General features: G+C 35.3%; 1 protein-coding gene across 1 annotated transcript; it reads right to left on the bottom strand.

Moving 5' to 3' along the window:
- Positions 1-841: 841 nt before the first annotated feature.
- On the bottom strand, positions 842-1,964 carry LOC141500685 (small ribosomal subunit protein eS4-like). Its single transcript, XM_074204082.1, has one exon. The coding sequence runs from the start codon at positions 1,962-1,964 to the stop codon at positions 1,173-1,175; it is 792 nt and encodes a 263-aa protein (XP_074060183.1). The 3' UTR covers positions 842-1,172.
- Positions 1,965-21,667: the final 19,703 nt, after the last annotated feature.

Below are 21,667 nucleotides of genomic sequence, written 5' to 3'. Positions count from 1 at the left end.
ATGATGACATGGCATTTTCCTTCAAGTGACAATTACATTGTCAAAAGCTTGTCCTTTACTGCTTTTGGTAGGTATTCAAGCTTGTTGACTAGATTAGTTTTGATTGCAAAATCTACATTGACTCTATGATTTTCCTCTTCACTGCAATTACTGCAGAAAAACCATGTATCTGACTTTAACTTCAGTAAACTTCATTTGTCAGCCTTGTTTCACTCAGGGATGTTAGTTAGATATGATGCCTGCTTAAGTTCTCCTATAAGAACTGTTCATCTTTCAAGTCTCTTTAATTTTTGTGTTTTCTATGAATGGATGTATTTTCCATGTACTGATGGTGAGTGGAAACATCTTTGCAGAAGTTTTCATACTTTTTTTTGTTTCGACCTTGATAATCCTGCCAGGGTTGGATAAACAGACAAATTTTAGGGCACTTTTTCTAGCTCCTTCTTCATACCAGGATTGAATAGTGTGATCCTGAAAAGACTATTAAGTCACTCAGTGGACTGCTGAATCCCACTGCTGCTTCCAGTAAAAAGCTAAGGGGATGAACTGGGCTGCCTGTGTACAAGGTTATGACTGCAAAACTGTAGCTGTACCTACTACTGTTCCTTTTTTTTTCTAGTTAATTTTATCTCAGCAATGTGATGGTGTGTATTATCAACCTTAAATTGAATATAGTTTTAGGTCTTTGCACTGCAGAATGCATACAAATACATACATATATATCATACTTACATATGCATGCATAAACACATATTCTTCTAAGTGCTACTTTGATTATATCTCAGAAATATTGATATATTGTCTCATTGCTTTCATTATTTTTTCTTTAAGTTTTATTAATATCTTTTGTTTTAACATCAGCCATTTTGCAATATTCCTCTCCCCATCCTCCAATCACAGTGAGACTTCCCATGTAACAAGTTAAGCAAAACCAATAGAGGTACATCTTCCATGCCATTTTATGCAACAGTCATACACAAAGTACTCTAATTCAAGGAAAGAAGAGAAAAGCATTATGGCTTGTTCAATATTGCTTTATAAAAATGAGCTGTTTAAGATTCTTATTTTTTTTTGGTGTAATTTGTGTATTTGTAGGATAATCATTTTAAAAACTGAATTTAAGATCTTAATTTGATTGAAAACCTACAAATTCTCTCATGATTTACAATCATTTAGCTACGGCTCTGCTTAGCTGCCAATCTCTTATCTCTCTCCTCAGCAATTGTAAGATGGATACCCTTTCCTCTTGGAAGAGAGATCCAAGGCTTATTGCCTTTGCCAATAACAAAAATGTTTGAAAGCCTAGTGGCAAAACTATTGCCATTGGCATCTGTTACATGAACAACATCAAAAGAGCCAGGATGTTTCTCCCTATTTGTAATCACACCAATTTGACCCAAGTTGGCTCCACCGGTCACCATACATAGGTTTCCAGTATCAAACTTAATGAAATCAATGATTTTACCAGCTTCTAAATCAATCTGAACTGTATCATTCACTTTGATGAGGGGATCTGGATAACGGATAGTATGGGCATCATGGGTCACCAGATGGGGAATACCCTTTGTACCCACAAAGATTTTTCTCACTTTGCATAACTTATATTTAGCCTCCTCAGCTGTGATATGATGAACAGCAAAGCGTCCCTTTGTGTCATATACCAAACGGAAATGTTCCCCTGTCTTCTCAATGCTAATGACATCCATAAAACTCGCAGGATATGTGATATCAGTGCGGACCTTGCCATCAATCTTGATGAATCGCTGCATGAAGATCTTCTTTACTTCATCCCCAGTAAGGGCATACTTGAGCCTGTTTCTCAGGAAGATGATGAGGGGGAGATATTCTCTCAACTTGTGGGGACCTGTAGATGGTCTTGGAGCAAATACTCCTGTTAACTTATGCAGCATCCAGTGCTTTGGAGCTGCTACACGTTTTAGATGTTTCTTGGGACCACGAGCCATGGCTACACTAAATCTGGGATAAAGCAGGAAGTTTACTCAACTGCAGGTAGGGTTGGAGACTACTTAAATGGCTGTGTTTGGCCACATCACTTTAACCCTCTGGGCCTGGGCGTCTTTTCCAGAAGCACGACCGGCAGGTCCCAGGGCAGCGTGGCAAGAGGTCACGTGCTCTCAGAAACTGCTTTCATTATTTTTAATTAACTTTTCTAAAATCATTTTTTCTCCTCAACTTTTTATTTATTTTTTGGTTTGATATATATGTTGGAGAGGGGTAAATTGAGGAGAGGGCTAAGCCCTCCAATAATAGTTTTATGGTCTATTTGATCCTTTAACTCATTTAACTTTTCCTTTAAGAATTTAGATGCTATACCATTTGGTGCATATATATTTAGCATTGATATTACCTCATTTCTATGGTAGCTTTTTATAAGATATAGTTTTTCTGCTTTTCTCTTTATGAGATCATGATTATTACCCTACCTTTTTTTAAATACCTCTGCTGAAGTACAAATTCCATTCCATCTTCTTATTTAGAACTCTCTGTGTAACTCTCTGTTCCAAGTGTGTTTTTGATAATTAACATATTGCATTGCTTTATAATCCATTATGCTATCCTCTTCCATTTTATGGCTGCACTTTTCCTATTCCCATTCCCTTTCCCATTTTCCATTCCCATTCATGATCCCTAACTGTGTATTTTCCTCCACATTATTTTCTTAGGCTTATCTTGATCTTTTTTTTCCCTGTCTACTTTTCAAGTCTATTTTGTTTCTGACCACCTCTTTCCTTAATTTACTTTTCCTCTCTTATTCTTTTTTTCTTTCAGACCCTTTTCTTCCTACTTACTTTTTGAGTAAGAAAAATTTCTGTTCCCAACAGTAGGTTTATGTTTATTTTTCCCTCCTTGAACCAGTTTAGATGAAAGTGAAAGTGTTGTTCTTTCTACCCCAATACTATTTTCATTCTGTAAACTCCTTTTTTGATGTCCCATTAATGTGATATAATATTCTCCATTTTTTCTTTCCCTTTTGCCTTCTCCCAGAGCATCCCACTTCCCTCCACCTTCCTTTCTTTTTTTGAAATAGTTGCGACAAAATAGAATCACAGATAGTCTTTTGTATAATTTTGTAAATAAGACTCCCTCTAAGAATTTTAGTGATGATAAAGTTTTAAGGTATTACATATATCATCTCTTCACATAAGAATGTAAATACTTCAACTGTATATAGTTCAACCTCATAGAGTTGATTTTTCCCTCATGTCTTCCTTTTTATGCTTCTCTTGGCTTGTAGATTTGAATGTAATTTTTTTTTTTCTCTCTAGTTCTGGTCTTTTTTTTTTTATCAGAAATGCCCTGCCCCCAACATAGATGTGAATGAAGACTTTTTGCAGTCTCCCTGGGAGTTTAAGATTGATGCCAGTACTTGGGGGGAAAGGGAGGAGCTTTACCTGTACACTGACTTTAAGACCAGTTCAAATAAAAGTGCACACGTTAAAAAATCTTGGAAAAGAAATGTGGTTAGATTATTCCAGGCTGTAATCTTAGATCCTTTGGCTTCTAGAATATTATATTTCTAATCTTCCATTCCTTTATTGTTATGCCTGATGTGATGCTGATTTGTATTTACATAATAATTCAGTTCTTGCTTGCTGCTTCCTTGAAGTAGGAGTTCTGGATTTTGGCTGTAATATTTCTATGAGTTTTCATTTGGGCATTTCAGGAGGTATGCTATGAATTTTTTCCATTTCTACTTTTCCCTCTGGTTCCTTTGTAATTTCTTTAAAGATGATGTCAAGGATATGTTTTTTTTAATCTGTTGTAGTTCATGGACTTAATAAAATACAAAAATTCCAGCACAGTGCCTGGCATATAGTATTATATAAATAAAAGTTGTCATCATCTTCATCCTCATCATCACCACCACCATCATTATTATTATCATCATTATCAAAGTATTTTTCCTTGATCTATTTTCCAGGTCACTTGTTTTTCTTGTGAGATATAGTTCATATTTCCTTTTATCTTTTTTAGTCTTTGATTTTGTTTTTATTATTATTTGCTATCTCATGGAATCATTAACTTTAATTTGACCAATTATTATCATATTTTCTTCACTTTGGTTTTGTACTTCTTTTAAAAAGTTGTTAATTTTCTTTTCATATCTTTCTTATATAACCCTCTTTTCTTTTCCCAGATTTCCTCTACAACACATATTTGATTGAAAAAAATGTTTTTCTCTTTAAAAAAGACCTTTTAGCTTCTGAAAATACTTGTTGAGGTTTTGTCTAATCTACAGTTTTTCTTTTTCTCTTTGCTTGTAGGCATTTTCAAATCAATGTTTTCTTCTGTGTTTCTTTCTTAAACTTCCTGGATACTATGGTAGTCCTTTTTGGTTGGGTTATTTTTTGTTTGTTTGTTTGCTCACTGTTTTAGCTTAGATCTTGACTTTGGACTTCATGTTAATGTTTGGCTCTCCTCACATTTGAGGGGGATGTCTGACCTGTGCTTCTATCTTTTTATGTACTTTTTATGCTTAGCCCGAGGACTTGCCAGTTTTTAGTGCTTCAACAGTGATCTGAGGAAAGGCTTTTTCCCTTTTCTTTTGGTATGAACTCTGCAAATTCTTGGCCCAGATTTGGACTGTGGGTATGGCTGAGTTTCAGTAGACTGTTGAATTTACAATTTGCCTACAGGTTCAACTTTTCTAAACTTCTTTATTTCTCTTTGTCTCCCCCCCTCCCCCAATTAATTCTCTACTGCATTTTATGCAGGACTAAAGGTTAGAAATAAATCCCTTTTTCTGCCCTTGGTTCTGAGCCACACAGTTAAGTTTTTGCAACTTGCCCATTCCTTTGAATACAACCAGGGCCTCTATTGCTCAAGATTGTGCTTCTCCACCCCAGAACTAGGAGGAGATAGAGCTTCCAGTTGGCTCCTATTCCTGTTCCAAGTTCCGATTCAGGGAATGCCAGGAATCTCTCTCTGTGCTTCTAGTCAGTGTCTACAGATTTCTCTTTTATCCCTAAGATATCCTTTTAATTTAGTTTTCCAGATCAGAATTTGAACTCCACCTTTTCTAATTGTGAGGTAGGAAATTTGTTGGGTGAACTGGGCAAAAATTCTGACTCTCACACTATCATCTTGTTTCTTCCTCTCTCCTACTCACAGTTCACAAGTATAGTTATGGAGCAAAGTGTACCAAAGACAAAGCTTGGTTCCATTTATCCAGGTTTCTCTAGAAGAAGTTATAATCTAATTGCCTCACCATTCCCACCCCTCCAAGCAGGTAGTGACAGATTGAATAGGTTTATTGAAATCATTTCCTTCAATAACTTTAGCCCCTTGCCTTGTAGATCACCATGGAGAATAGATTACATCTTGAATTCATTTCTTTGGTGCCATTATTGCAAATAATTCAACATCCTAGTTACCAACAAGTGACAAATAGGATAGTCTCCATTTAAGATTGCTGATTAATAATTTTGTCTCTCCGTGTGTGTGTGTGTGTGTGTGTGTGTGTGTGTGTGTGTGTATGTTCTAAGAGCTCTGGAAGCTCTTAAGGAAATGGGAAATGCCCACCTTCCCCTCTGCTCTCTCAGTGGAGGAAATCACATTCAGAGCAGCAATAATAATATGTCTTGGACTTTCTTACCTCAAGCTCTCAAGTCTCCTTACTTCCATCAACTCTTCTATCTTAGTAACATGACACCCATTTAGAGGCAGCTAGGTGGTACAGTGGATATAGCACCTGCCCAGGAGTCAGGAGGACCTGAGTTCAAAATCGACCTCAGAAACTTAATACTTATTTAGCTATATGAACTTAGGCAAATCACTTAACTCCATTGTCTTGCAAAAACTGAAAAAAAAAAAGATGATACCCATTTTTAGGTAGAACCTCTGCTAGATGCTATACTCCTCATGCCAGGACTGAGCATTTCTCTGCCTGATCACATTAGCCTTATCCTTTTCATTTGTGTAGTTACCCACACTAAAAGTTACCCCACTGCTTTCATTGTATAGTCTTTAAAAGTCAAGAGCACTGTCTCAAGTTGCTAAAGATACTTGGATAGTTTATATTCAGTTTTCTTAAGTTGTCAATTAACATTCTCAAGCCAACAGGGAATGGGAGATCAGATAACCTACCTGCAATCAAAACATTGCTTATCCTCTATGTGCCAGCAGTAAACTAAACATTGGATAAAAGAGGTAAATCATAATTAAATGCCTACTATGTGTCAGGCATTTGTTAGGATCTTTGCAAATACTATCATATTTAATCCTCACACCAGCTCTATGAGGTAAGTGCTATTATTGTCATGCCAATTTTGAATGTGAGGCAGAGGGAGATTAAGTGACTCATTGCTAATTAATGTCAGGTCACATTTGAACTCATCTTCCTGTACTCAGACCCAGTATCCTCTCTACTCTGCAACTAATAGCTGGGGATACAAAAAAAAAGGCAAAATTCAATCCCTGCTCTCAAAAAGATCAAAGTCTAATGCTAGAGATAAATGCAAGCAAGTACATTCAAACTATATACAAAATAACTTGGAAATTTATCAACCAAAGGAAAACACTAGAATTCTTCAGCATCCCCTGGACAAATCATTCTATGTAAATGGAGGTCTTTTGTAGTTCCACTGAAAGAACTCTCTAAACCTTCCAAGAAGGAATTTAGTTAGAGGGTGCCACATTATTGCATCAGATATTCTGATCATGCTATCTTCTTTTGTGTGCAATGATCTTCCTGCATTTCCATTTCAACTACAATGTGAGCTATTATTCCATCTCATTTTCATTTACATATCATGACAATTATTTTGAACTGAGACTGACTTAGATCAGTTCTGAGGTAGTTTCTTTTAATAGGATCCCAAGGAAGGAAATGAGATATTTGTAGGTCATTCAACAGCTTTAAAAAAAGGATTTCTTAGTTGTATGATAGAAAGGTTACTCAACAAGGATACTCAATTTAGATAGCACTAGGTATGCTAAGTCAGGTAGTTTTGTTATGTCCATGCCATGCCCCTTAGAGTACAATAGCAATTGGCACTAGTTTCTATGCTAGAAGATATGTGTATGCATGCACATATAGGTATATATATATATATATATATATATATATATATATATATATATATATATATACACATATACATGTATAATACAGATTTATTTATGTGCATATTTTTATCTCTATATTATTAAAATTGTTTTAGAAGTAGTTTTGAGTTTGATGAAAGAGATGAAAGTCAAATTCCAGAAAATCAGAAAGTTGAATGAAGGTAAGTTGATATATTGCTTCTAAAGTGGTTTGCAGAGTTATAATATTGTCAAATTATACAAATTATAATACTGTGCCTCTGAAAGAAAATGTGAATGAGGAGCTTCATATTCGTGTACATCTGTCACTATGAATTCATTATAGCTATAGATCATGAATAATACTTTTCCATAAAAGTATATATCTATTTTATTGCTTCTTTAATCTGTATTTCTTATATTACTTTCTACAGTAGTCATGTATTTGTCAAGACTAGACAAAGCTTACTATAAATATTAATTTATAGAAATAGAAAAAGCAAATTTCAAAAAAAGTTAAAATTTTAAAAGATTTTAATTTATTTTTAGCTACAAAATCATTGTCATTGATATTTGTTTTGCAGTGGAAATTCTTAACTTTTTTATTAAAAAGAGGATAATATTGTCAATTGCAGGTATAAACTGGCAACACTAATTGGGTTGATTTAGTTATGATTTATTTTTATTGAAAATTAATATAATTAAATATTTCCTTTAAACAATAACAGTAAGATAGTGTATTTATCATAAGCTAAATAGTGAATTTGTGATTATTGCTATAATTGTAGTTAATGTAGTATTAGGGTTTTGTTTTTTGCAAGGCAAGAGGGTTAAGTGACTTGCCCAAGATCACACAGCTAGGTAATTAGTAAGTGTCTGGGACTGGATTTGAACTCAGGACCTCCAGCCTCCAGGGTCAGTGTTCTATCCATTGTACTACCCAGATGCCCCCTACTGGTAGTATTAGAAGAAGTTGATGATGACATTCTTAAAGCTAAAATAAGTTGGCATTGTTCGAAGACAGGCAGATAAAATTATATTTTGGGGGCAAATCTTCCTTTATGTAAGTAAAAATGTATCTTGATAGAGAATAATTCCATAAAAGGACAATTATGTGGCATAGTAGTTAGGGCAATGAATCTGGGATCAGGAAGAACTGTAGCTTCACTTATTAGTTCAGTGACCCTGGTCAAGTCATTTAACTCTATTTACTTCATTTTCCTCAATTGTAAAATGAGCTGGAAAACAAAATGGCAAACTACTCCAGTAGCTTTTTCAATAAAACTGCAAATGAAGTCATGAAGAGTTGAACATGATGGAGAAATGATTGAACAAGATCTGAAATATTTCAAGGAGAGAACCAGAAAAAATATCATTTTGAGGTCTTAGAGATTTAAAACCAGAGCTTAAAAGTAGATTTTCTGCTAATGGTTTCCAGATCTTAGATAGAACAGAAAATGTATTCTTACTAGAAAGTTCAATGTCATTTACACAAAAGGTATGGCAAACTCATCTATGATAAGCATGTCTAATTCCACAAAATTCAGTTTTCCTGCTCTTGAGATATTTACAATTATTTTAATTTCTTAATACTATCACTTCCTCATCTCTGTCTTCTGCTCTGCACTTCCACTTTGATCATCATTTCTTGACTAGACTATTGTGATAGTTTCCTAACTAGAAAGCACTTCCTTCAGTCTATCTCTTCTCCTAAAAAAATTAGTATTCTTCCTTATGTGACTCTTTTTCTATATCACCCTTCAACTCAGAAGTTCATTATCAATCAATGGTTTCCCTACTTTTCAGAAAGAAAAAATATCTTAATCCTAGTGTTCAAGATCTTTCCTTAATCTAAATTCAATAGGCTTTCTCATCCATACTCCCCTTAACCACATTCCCAATAAAATGATATTTTTATTTTCCCATTCTCTACTCTTCTCTCCTCATATAGAAAAAACTAGAACAATACTTGATTTTGCCTACTTGAAATCTGGTCTTGTGTTTCCCTTAGTATTTCCTATTGAAAACTTAAATTATCTTTAAATTTTAACTCAGGAGCACCCTCCTCCTTCTATGAAACTTTTTCTGTAACCTTACTTATTAGTTCCACTCCTATCCCAGCTAAAATTTCTCAAAGACCTCTTCTCCCTCATACTCCTCCCAAAGGAATATAAGCAAGCAGTGAATAAGTAGTAAAGAAAGGCATGGGGGCATGAGAGATTATTTTGGGGATCACATTCCCCCAGAGCAAAATGGCCTCCAAAAGGAAGACAAGACATCAAGGGTTAAGGAGTAAGGAGTAAAGAAGGACAAAGGCAAGTGAGAGGTTATTTGATTGTCCTCCCAAAGAAACATTATCAATTCTACTGAGTAAGTGAGCTTTGAAAAGGGCAGAAAGATGAGGTAATTAGGAATATATTGTTGAAGGGCAATAACTCAGAGAGCAGAGGAAAGGTATTAGGGATATATAGATGAGGGGGTAGTATGTCAAAGACTCAATCTTTTCAGGATAATGCAAGGATTCATTATTTTCTTGATAGGGACTTGCTTTATATGCCTGGGGACAGGGATTTTCCTTGCCATGGAAGGGTAAGGTACTTCACTAACAGTTTATTGACTTTGCCTGATACCTTGGACAATGGGATGGGGGTGGAGTCAGTGTTAATGTATGGTACATGGTCAGTGAGGAAGGAACAAATTTTAAAGCATTTTTCTGACCAATATTTCCTCTATTTCAATTTCTTTCAGTAACCAAAATACCTCAAAAGACCCTGAAATGCAGTGAAATTCAACCCCAATTGGTGGATATCTAGTGGAGAGATGGGCTAAATCCTCAGCTACTCCTACTGAGAATATGACTTGATTATGAGACTCAGAGGTCTCAGATCATCTGACAAGAGAACTCATCTCCATTCTTTTTTTTTTTTAGGTTTTTGCAAGGCAAATGGGGTTAAGTGGCTTGCCCAAGGCCACACAGCTAGGTAATTATTAAATGTCTGAGACCAGACTTGAACCCAGGTACTCCTGACTCCAAGACTGGTGCTTTGTCCACTATGCCACCTAGCTGCCCCTCATCTCCATTCTTGATAGTTATTTCTTTTTCATTCATGAGCTGGATTTCCTAATGGAGGGAACTATTGCCAAAAACCATGTTTGGTTAAATATTTTAGGGCTTTGACCAAGCATGAAAGATCAACTCTGATCCTGAAGAAAAGAAAGTTATTTATGAATTAACAGAAATATTAAACAAGGAAACTGAGAAGTGACATAGGCTATATTTCATAGGGAAATCATTTTAGTTCCCTAAGAAATTAGTAAAGCTAAAAGAGAGAATAAGGACAATTTGGGAGGGCATTAGAATTGGGTTGATAATAGCAGCCACCAGCAGGGTAACTGAGCTGAATCAGCAGCTAGCAGAGGATAAAGGGTACATGATGGGAAAAGGATAAGGGAGGAGTTAGGGTGGTGCTAGGGAGGGATTGAGGAATGGGTAGCACAGACTAGGGGTGAATTTAGTGTCTTTAAGTAGTATCTATAAGGTAGACAATGGGATGGGAGTAAATTCATTAGCTCAAAGACTTAATCCTTTCAGGCCAGGGAAGGGATTTACCCAGTCCTTGCCACGAGGCAGTAGACTTCACTGAAGTTCATTGACCTCATCAGAGCCAAGGGCAGGCATTTATTCTTTGAATCAAAGGCCTAACCATACTGGATTCTGTTTAAACTCTAAAACGAAATTGTCTTCTAGTTGGGTGGAGTACTGTCCAAGGTTACAAGTATGTGCCTTGAAGGGTAGCAGCAATTTTTTTTTTGCTTAGCCCCATTGTACTTCAGAGGCTGATTGATTTTTTCAGTAGTTGGATTTTAACAGAAATAAAATAAATATTGAATCACAAAGTAATAATAATTAATATGATAGCATAATAATTTCTCTCATATGGCAACATAGTATATAAATTTATGTGTACATTTTTGTGTTAAATGCAATGCATACATAATATTCTCTTCAACAATGAACATTATCTTGATGTGAGAAACTATTTCTGTCATTTTTTTTCACTGAAACACCATTAATAAATTTGGTTACAGGCCCAGTAAGACTGGCAAGTCTATACTGAAGCCTTGATATTATAGGTGGCCCATTATAATAAATACAGAACTCTTAACAGTCCCAATCAAGAGAGGGGTATCCCTTAGGGGCAGCTAGGTGGCAGTGGATAAAGCACCGGCCCTGGAGTCAGGAGTACCTGGGTTCAAATCTGGTCTCAGACAATAATTACCTAGCTGTGTGGCCTTGGGCAAGACACTTAACCCTGTTTGCCTTGCAAAAAAAGCTTAAAAAAAAAAAGAGATGGGTATCCCAAACTGGCTATCAATATTGAGTGTTAAAGTAACATAACAACAATAATAAAAAATAGATTTGACATGTTCAGGCAGTAATGGAAATCATCTAAGAATGATCTCCACAAACTGAAGGAGATTAGAAAATTTGTACTGCAACAAGGAGAGGGATACAGAATATACATAACAAGAGTGAACAAAACCTTAAACTTGCCTGGAGACCATTCTATTATTTGATCTCAGAGGACCATCCATCTACAGTACTATTTTCCCTGAGGGAGATAATATTTTTGAAGTTTCAGTATTAAGAGGACAGGGTGAATACTTGTTTTTGAAGTCTAAAGGACAGAATTCTTTCTTGGACTAAGGGCAGGATATAAAGGATGCAATTCTTTTATGGATTAAAGAGGGCAGATCAAGTCTTCCTTTCAAAATCTAAGGAGTATACATTCCATTTCTCACAGTAACTAAGAAACATCTACCTCTTGATATAGAGAGTTATGGACATAAGAGATGTTGTGATTAAAAAAAAACCAAATTTTGTATCTGTGCTTGTCTGGGGGCTCCCTGTTGTTCAAAGTAACTCCATTGTTATATGTAAATTTGCCAAGATAGGAGCAGCTTCAGCTAGTTCCCCCTCCTCCAGCTTCCAGCTTCCAGTCTTTACCTAATCTTGGCCATGCTGTCATCAATGGGTCAAACTTATGCTATTGTGACAATCATCTTCCCCAGGAAATTATATGTTGGACTTAGAGGTCTTGCACTTTGGGAACAGGAAGCCAGATTTGTGACCACTCCCCAAGCAACACTTGTCCAACCCACTACAGAAGTGCATTTAAGTCAGACTTAAAGAGAAGCCCCTTCTTCTTCACTCTACTTTCACGCTGCAAATGGAGCAATTTCTCTCCCTAAGCTAGAGTGCTCCTGGCCTAGGCTCCCTGGAGAACCATGTGTTGCATCCAGACTTGAGTTTCATTGTTGCCCAGTAGAGACCCATTGATTATCCTTTCCTAAGGACATGAAGGCTAACCTCCATAGAAATTCCAAACAATGTATAATCTTACCTTGGTGAATCCCCAAACAAAACACATCCTCCATGGACAACCCAATGGTTTCCAGTCCCTATATAAACCATATCACCCTAATTCCTATATCCCATATCCCATACCTGAAAGGACAAAAGGAGAACCCTCAATAAAAAGAAAGATGGCACTATAAATAAAAGTAAATGCAAGACTGTTTATTGAAGGAAGGAATGACAGACTGTGCCCAAGCAGACTCCAGAGAGGATATTGGATATAGAAGGCAGAGTGACATGGTTTCTATAGAGATTGGGAGCTATTGGCATCTCCTTGGAGGATTTGTTTTGTTTGGGGGGGGTCACCAAGGTGAAATTATGTGGTGTTTGGAGTTTCTATGGAGGCTGGTGTTCATGTCCTTAGTAAAGGATAATCAATGGGGCTTTACTAAGTGATAATGAAACTCAGACCTGGATCCAACAATACCCTATAAAAAGACTTGCTCTCCCCACTACCCCACTACTGGAGTCTGCTTGAACACAGTCTGCCATTCCTTCCTTCAATAACCAGCTTTGCATTTACTTCCATTTATAATGCCATTTTTCTTTTTACCAAGGGTGCACTTTTTGACCTTTCACCATGGACCTCTGCCATTGGTCCAGCTCCCTTGAGTATACTCCAACTTATGGGTTTGTCTGCTTTCCCTCTCATACTCAGCTCAACCAGGTCTCCTGGTTGCTTCCTTTTTTATTCTCTTTCCTTTCAGGCACCTCCTCTCTCCTCAAGCTTCATACTGACTCTTCAGGAGGAGAAAAGTTTTAATCTGTAAACTGTAGGTTTGTAAAAATAAATATTAAGCTTATTTCAACTCCAGGCCTAAAATGTTAATTCATTCACTTTCAACAACAAATCCTCTGGCAAGATTTTGACCAGGAATAGTTATAAAATCTTATAGTAATTATTATATTTTAACAAAAGAAATCTTCTTTTAGTTAATAAGATTCACAATTGGGTCACAGGTTAGATCCAATTAAGTTTCCCAAACTTCCAAAGGGTATCTATAATCAGTTTTATTTTCTTCTGTATCATCAAATTCTGAGCTACCAGAAGTTCTGACAGGTTTATAAAAAGAAGCTTTTTCTTTTCAGAATCCACATGGCTATGTGTCTAACTCTCCTTTCCTTATTTCCTGAATAATCACTTTTACTTTTAGAAGTCAATTTATTCTTTGGTCTTTTTGGTCATTTTCAATTTTTGTATCCTCATTTCAGATTTTACTTGGCGGGATTTTTTTCCCTACCTGTGACTTCAGAATCAGCAATCCAATAAACCCTGCATCAATTAGATATACTGCCTTCTTATAAAATACTTAGTATCTCTAATCAAGGAACTATTTTTACACCTAAGTTGAAGCAAACTCCCATGCCCTGAAGCATGGACCAAAGATGGTTACACAGTCAAAAGCTCTCATTTTGTATCTAAGTATGAAGGCCATCATGCCTAAATGCCTTCTTCTATTCTTGGTTATTCTCATTCTCTCTCCAGTCCCACTCTGTAGACATTAGTTTTAACCTTGATATATGAGAGCTTGTGGATTGCTATGGTTTGAAGATTTCAGCCCTGTACTCAAAGTAAGATTTTGGAGGTAAGGGAAGGATGACAATCTGTTCTCTGTTTTATTTCCCTTCTTGTTATCCTTATTTTGAATCCCTTGATTTTGGTTAAATCCTGCAGATTTTTTCTTAAATCTAAAACAGAAAGACTTATAATTCCTTATAGAATCTGGTAAATATATTTTCTACATGACTGTTTTTATTGCCCAGATTGACCTACTAAAAAGTTACTTTTCATAGTACATTTTCACAGCCCTGTATGGCCTCCTTCAAAATTCTAAGCAATTATGTACCTGTCCATCTACAATTTCTATCATTTTCTACCTTTTGGCAGGTCTGAACCCTGCTGATTTATTATAAACTGGAGATTGAACACTACTTCTATTATCACTAATCCCTTTTCAATATATGCCTAAGGAAGAAGAATAGAGATAGATTACTGTTTTTTCTATTTTTGTGATCACTAACAATTTACCTCAGAACACTAATTCAATTCAACAGCTAAAGTTCATATTGTATTACTATTACTTCTACACATGTAAAGTTAAATGCTGACTAAGATAATAATCTCAATAGCTCTGCTACTTTTATGGCAATAAAATTCTCTGATAATATTTTTTTGGTGATAAGCAGAAATGATTATCCAGAAAATCATATCCATATCAAAAATTCTATATCTGCCTTGTGTAGATAGAATTTTGTTGTATTAATACACATTCCCAGATATGATAAAAAATACATAATTTGTGGAACTATAATGATTGAATATTATTTTTAAATGTAGATGATGCTGTTAATCGAATAGTGCTGATATATCTTTGACAATACAAAGGAAAAACTGCAGATAGCACCTTTCTCAATGCATTCCTGTCTTTCAAATTCTATTAAATTTTACATAGTAACCACAAACTACATTTATGAAAAAAAACTCATATTCCAAAGATAGCTTAAAGAAGCTATTTATATTAACATTCTATATTAATATAATAGAATACATTTTGCATGTAAGAAAACTGAGGTATAGATTATGGTTATAGCTGTCTTTGAAAGACTTAGAAATTTAAAGACCCACAAATTACCTTTTTTGGGGTAAGACAACAGAGTTAAGTGACTTGCCCAAGGTCACACAGCTAGGTAATTAATTATTTGAGACCATATTTGAATTCAGGTCCTCTTGACTCCAGGACCAATTTTCTACCTACTGCACCACCTAGCAGCCCTTAACATTATTTTATAAAGACTATTATTTATTTGTTGATATCACTGTTACTAATATAGATGTATCTATACAGATAGACATTTTGCAAACTGCACATAATTTTGGTCTTTAGGGATATATATATTATTAGAAAATTGATATTTAATAAATACCAATTTTTAAAAGTTTAGTATTTCCTGTAATGTTGTCATTGTAAAATGGGTCTTATTTAACATAAAACTGTGGGTTAGGTATTTAACCTTGAAAAGCTTCAGTTTTCTTATATGTACAGTATGTGTGTGCGTGTGTGTGTGTGTCTGTGTGTGAGTTTGTGTCTGTGTGTCTACACTGATGCTATATTAGCAGTAAAGTACCATAGCTCTTCAGAATCTAAGTCAAGGTTCTTGTGAGGAAAACATTTATAAACTGTTTAGAGTCAGAAAAAATTAGATATTATTTTTTCAAATAATTACATAAACTATCAGTTGAAATTTGTATCAGAAATTTTGCATGAAACATATTAATATATCAAACTATATGATTCCATAAAACAAAAAAAATAGGGAGACTGGGCAAAAAACAAAACAAAGCAGATCTTATGTAGCTCAAATGATTTTGATAAAGGACAAAATTTCCAACATTACTTCAAAAAATATTTCATTGTAGACATGTTTTTATTTTCCTTGTTGAGCAAGAAAACAACAATCTTTAAATAACAACTTGATTTGGGGGGGTTAATTATTAGTCAAAAGTCTCAATTTTTATTAAATAACATGCTATTCATATTTGATAGCTGATGTATGAAAAGTCATGTTTTCCTTTTTTAGGTTTTCCCACTTGCCCTTTAAAAATAAAATAAAGGGGGACGGCTAGGCGGTGCAGTGGATAGAGCACTGGCCCTGGAGTCAGGAGTACCTGAGTTCAAATTCAGACTCAGGCACTTAATAATTACCCAGCTATGTGACCTTGGGCAAGCCACTTAACCCCATTGCCTTGCAAAACAAATAAAATAAAATAAAATAAAATTAAATTAAATTAAATTAAATTAAAATAAAATAAAATAAAGGTTGGAGAATTGAAGTCTTACTAAAAACTCTAGGAAGAGTAATTTATAAGGAAACTTTTGAGTTTTTAAATTTTAAATACGAAGACTTTTCTTTTTTTTAATATTTGTTTTTTTTATTTCTTTAAATATTTCCAAAATACATGTCTAAAGATTAATATTAATCTTAAAAAATTTGAGTTTTGAATTCTCTCCTCTTTTGACTCACCCCCTTCCTTGAAATTCAAGCATTTTGATGTCAATTATACCTGTGAAGTCATGAGAAATATATCTATATATTATTCATGCTGTAAAAGAAAACAAGGATCAGAAGAATCCCAAGAAAATGAACAAAGTAAAAAAAGTATGCTTTAATCTGCATTCAGCTGAGTTAGTTTTTTCCTGAAGGTGGATGGTGCTTTTTAAATCATACCTTCTTTGGAACTGTCTTGAATATTTTTATAAATTTGACTAATTTTCCTGTAAATTTGAGAGATGATGCCTTTAACAGAGGAACATTATGTTCACTCAAAGGCTGTTTGAGGGTAGCTGTTAACCTTCCTAAGCTCATCTCTCTGTTTCTTAGATTCAATGACTGCTATTATTAAGCTCTATATTGGCAGTACCCTTTTATGAATCATTCCCCATTCTTTATGCATCATGTCAATATTGATTCCATGACTTTTCCATACCTCTTGTTCTATTAATACAGTCATTGACTTAGTTTAGTCTCTCATCATCCCTCACCTGAATCATTTCAATAGAGACCTAACTGAGCACCCTGCTTCAGGTTTGTACTTTCACCAATTCATCTTTTGTACAGTTGCCAAAGTACTATCTCTAAAGTATAGGTCTAATCATTTTATACCATTGAATGACAGGAAGTCAAAAAGCATTCAACTCTAAATCTTAAAGACATAGGTTCAGATCCCATTTCTGACATTAACCTTAGGCCTCAGTTTACTCCTATGTAAAATGAAAGGGTTAGTCTATGTGACTCCTGATTCCCTTCTAACTCTAAATCTCTTATCTTATGATCTTTAAGATTAATTGTAGACATCTCTGATATTTTCATTCCTTTATAACATGTCTCCATTCTGCCTTTCTAGTCTCATTAGAATTAATTCCCCTTCACAAACTATAAATTGGTCTTTTTTCTTTTTAAAATGCCCAGGACATATAGTAGTAGTAGTAGTTGCTTAACAGACTTGGTGATTTGACTCATTATTTTCCATTTTATATCTCTATGACTTCAAATGGACTATCCACAGTGCCTAGAATTCATTCTCTCCTTCTTCTTTTAAGAATCCTAAGTTTGCTTCAAATCTTATTTGAAATTCAATCTTTTGACTTCTGGTCAAGATGGCAGAGAGAAGCCAGGCACTGTGCTAAGGTCTCCTGGTTTTCCCTCAGAAATAATATGAAATAAACCTCTTAAAAGAAATTTGATCAACAAAACCCAGAAAAAGAGGCTAGGAGAAGAATATCTTCCAACAAGTTCTGTCTCTGGAAAGCCTGGGTGAGACAGGGGCAGAGAGCAAAGAGCCAACCCAGGGGTGGTGGGGTGAGATCAGCCAACAAGACATTTGGCTGTGGGAGCAGTGGTCTGAAGAGCTCCAGTGGGGCTGGAGGGCCAGTTCCAGCATAGAGAGGTGCAGAGTGTGGCTGAACATCTATCCACTGGGCTTGGATGTTGGGAGGACCATGGGTTCCATACTTTCATTTCAGCAGAGTCCTCTTCCCAGAACAAACATAATAACAACCCCCCCACCCCATGTTCAGTTGTGGACAGCAGAGCTCCCTCAACTGAATAGGTAGATTAACATTCTCACCCCAGGGCCTAGCCCACATTGTTCAAGGATAACAGAATCTAGCAGCACCCCTCACCCCCTCTAGGCCTAGGGAAAGGACCTCAAATCATGGTCAAAGACACTCCAGAAAAACAAACCAGCATCCCTATTGTTTGGCCCACTTGGAGTTACTAAATACAGTAAGCAAATCCTCTAGGGATCCCAACACCAAACCTCTGCGAACCAGCCCCTCCGCCAACACAAGATCTTGGGAAAATGAAGAAAAGCAGGAGGAAAGGAGGGGTTCCATAGGAACCTACCTAGAAGGCAAAGACCCTAACTCAGATCTAAATCTTTTGAGGAAAACATGATTTAGTCTCCAGCCCAGAAAGACTTCCTTGAAGAAATCAAGAAGGAATTTAAAAATATATTGGAAAAATTGGGAAAAGAAACTCAGGAGAAAATTAACATCTTGCTACAAGAAAACAAATACTTGGAAAATACAATTTGACAAATGCAAAAAAGAAAATAATTCTCTCAAAATATCAATTGGGTGGGGCAGCTGCATGGCAAAGTGGATAGAGTACCTACCAGCCCTGGAGTCAGGAGGGTCTGAGTTTAAATGTGACCTCAGACCTTAGCTGTGTGGCCTTGGGCAAGCCACTTAACCCCATTTTCAAAAACCTAAAATAAAAAAAAAACCTCAATTGGGCAAATGCAAAAAGAAAATAGTTCTCCCAAATCCTCAATTAGGCAAATGGAAAACTGCTTCAAAAATAGAATTGCTCAATTGGAAAAGGAGTTGCAAAATGTAAATAAAGAATATTCATTTAAAAAAAAAGAGTGGAGTCTGTGAAACCAATTGACTTCATGAGACAACAACTTGATAAAAACCAAAAAATAAAAAAAAATGGAATAAAATCTAAAGTACCTCATTGGCAAAACCACAGACCTTAAGAATAGATCCAAGAGAGACAACTTAAGAATCACTGGGCTCCCTGAAAACACTGAAGAGAGAAAAAAAAAAAGCCTGGGCTCAATATCACAGGATTTAGTGATGGAAAATTTCCCTGATATCATGGAGGGAAAAATTTCCCTGATATCATACAGGGCAAAATAGTTATTGAAAGAATACATTTATCCCCTCTGGAAAGGGATGTGAAAATGAAAACACCAAGGAATGTTGTGGCCAAATTCCAAAACTATCAGATAAGAGAAAATCCTGCAAGCAGCCAGAAATAAATAATTTAGATACTAAGGAGCCACAGGAAGGACTACATAGGACCTGGCTGTATCAACATTAAGGGATAGAATGGCCTGGAATGTGATATTTCAAAGAACACGAGATCTTGAAATGAAGCCAAGAATCCACTATCCTACAAGACTGAGCCTGATCTTCCAGGGGGGAAAGGTAGACATTTAATGAAATACAAGACTTCAAACTTTTCCTGAAGAAAAGACCAGAGCTAAATAGAAAATTTAGACATCAAAGAGGAGACTCAAGAGATACATGAAAAGGTTAAAAAAAGGTAAAGAAAGATGAAATTTTCTACATTCCCACCTAGGAGAAAGATTCTCATAACTCTCAAGAATTGTAACTCTGTTAGAGAGAATATAGTTAGCCAGAAGTGATGGACACTTGTGACTTATCTATGACTTTGATAGAATGATTTAAAAACAATATCTTCTTAAAAAAGGGGGGACACAAAACATGTGGAAGGATGGAGGAGATTGAAGGGGGTGAATTATATTATGTAAAGAAGTACAAAGGACATATTGCAATAAAGGGGAAGAAAAGAGAAGGTGAGAAATGCCTGAATCTTACTCTCATTACATTAGGCCTAAAGTTAACATACACATACTCTGTTAAATTGAGAAACTTATCTTACCTTTCAAGTATTAAGAGGGGAAAGGGGAGGGGGTGAGGAAAAGAGGAACTAACACAAAGAAGAAGGGGCAAAGGGAAAGGGGAAAGAAAGAGATGGGAGATTGGATACAAGGGAGCAAACACACTGAAGGTGGTGGTATTCAGAAACAAAATACTGGGGAATATGGATAAAGTGAAAAAAAGAGGAAAAATATAAACAGGGGGAAGGTAGCCTGGAGGACAATAAATAGTTAGTAATTATAACCTTGAAAGTGAATGGGGGGGCAGCTAGGTGGCACAGTGAATAGAACACCGGCATTGGATTCAGGAGTACCTGGGTTCAAATCTGACCTCAGACACTTAATAATTACCTAGCTGTGTGGTCTTGGGCAAGCCACTTAACCCCATTGCCTTGAAAAGTCTAAAAAAAAAGAAAGTGAATAAGATGAACTCTCCCATAAGTGAAAACATAAGTGAATAGCAGTGTGGATTAAAAACCAGAATCCTACAATGTGCTGATCACAAAAAACTCATTTGAAGCAGAGAGGTAAAAGACTGGAGTGAAATATATTTGGCTTCAGCTGAAGTGAAAAAAGCAGGGGTGGCAATCCTTATTTCTGACAAAGCTACTACAAAAATAGCATTAAAAGAGGTAAGGAAAGAAATTATATTCTCCTAAAAGCTGCCATCGACAATGAAGTAATTTCAGTACCAAATACGTATGCTCCAAGTGGTATAGCATCCAAATTCTTAGAAGAAAAATTGAATGAGTTACCAGACGACATAGACAGCAAAACTCTACTAGTGGGAGACCTCAGCCTCCTGCTCTCAGATTTAGATAAATCTAACCATAAAATAAACAAGAAGAAAGTTAAGGAGATAAATAGATTGTTTGAAAACCTAAACATGATAGACTTTTGGAGGTGAATGGGGATAGAAAGAAATATACTTTTTCCTGCAGTACATAGGACTTACACAAAAATTGACCATGTACTAAGGCATCAAAGACCTAATAATCAAATGCAGAAAGGCAGAAATAGTGACTACCTCCTTCTCAGATGATAATGCAATAAAAATCAAATGCAATTATGGGCCAGGGAAAGATAGACCTAAAACTAATTGGCAGCTAAATAACCTCATTTTAAAGAATTAGTGGATCAAACAACAAATTATAGAACAAATTAATGATTTCATCTTAGATAATGCCAATAATTAGACAACATACCAAAACATTTGGGATACAGCCAATGCAGTTGTCAGGGAATTTATTTTATCTTTAAATGCTTCCATGAATAAATTAGAGAAAAAGGAAATCAATGAACTAAACATGCAACTAAGAAAACTTAGAGAAAGAGCAAATTAAAAAACCCCCAGTTAAATATCAAATTAGAAATTCTAAAAATTAAAGGAGAAATTAAAATAATGGAAAGGGAAAAATCTATTCAACTAATAAATAAAACCTATAGCTGGTTTTATGAAAAAACCAATAAAATTGATAAACGTCTGGTTAATTTGATTTAAAAAAAAAGAAAGAAGAAAACCAGATTGCTACTGTCATAAATGAAATAAGTGAACAATGAGCAGGAAATTAAAGTAATAATTTGGAATTATTTGGCCCAACTGGATGCCAATAAATTTGATAATCTAAGTGAAATGAATGAATATTTACAAAAATATAAGTTGCCCAGGTTAAATGAAGAGAAAATTAAATACCTAAATATCATTATCTCAGAAAAAGAAATTTAAAAAG

The sequence above is a fragment of the Macrotis lagotis genome, chromosome X, assembly GCF_037893015.1.
Source record: "Macrotis lagotis isolate mMagLag1 chromosome X, bilby.v1.9.chrom.fasta, whole genome shotgun sequence".
In the NCBI taxonomy this organism is placed as follows: Eukaryota; Metazoa; Chordata; class Mammalia; order Peramelemorphia; family Peramelidae; genus Macrotis; species Macrotis lagotis.
Note: the sequence above shows the minus strand (reverse complement) of the source record. Positions and strands in the feature narration are given on the sequence as shown.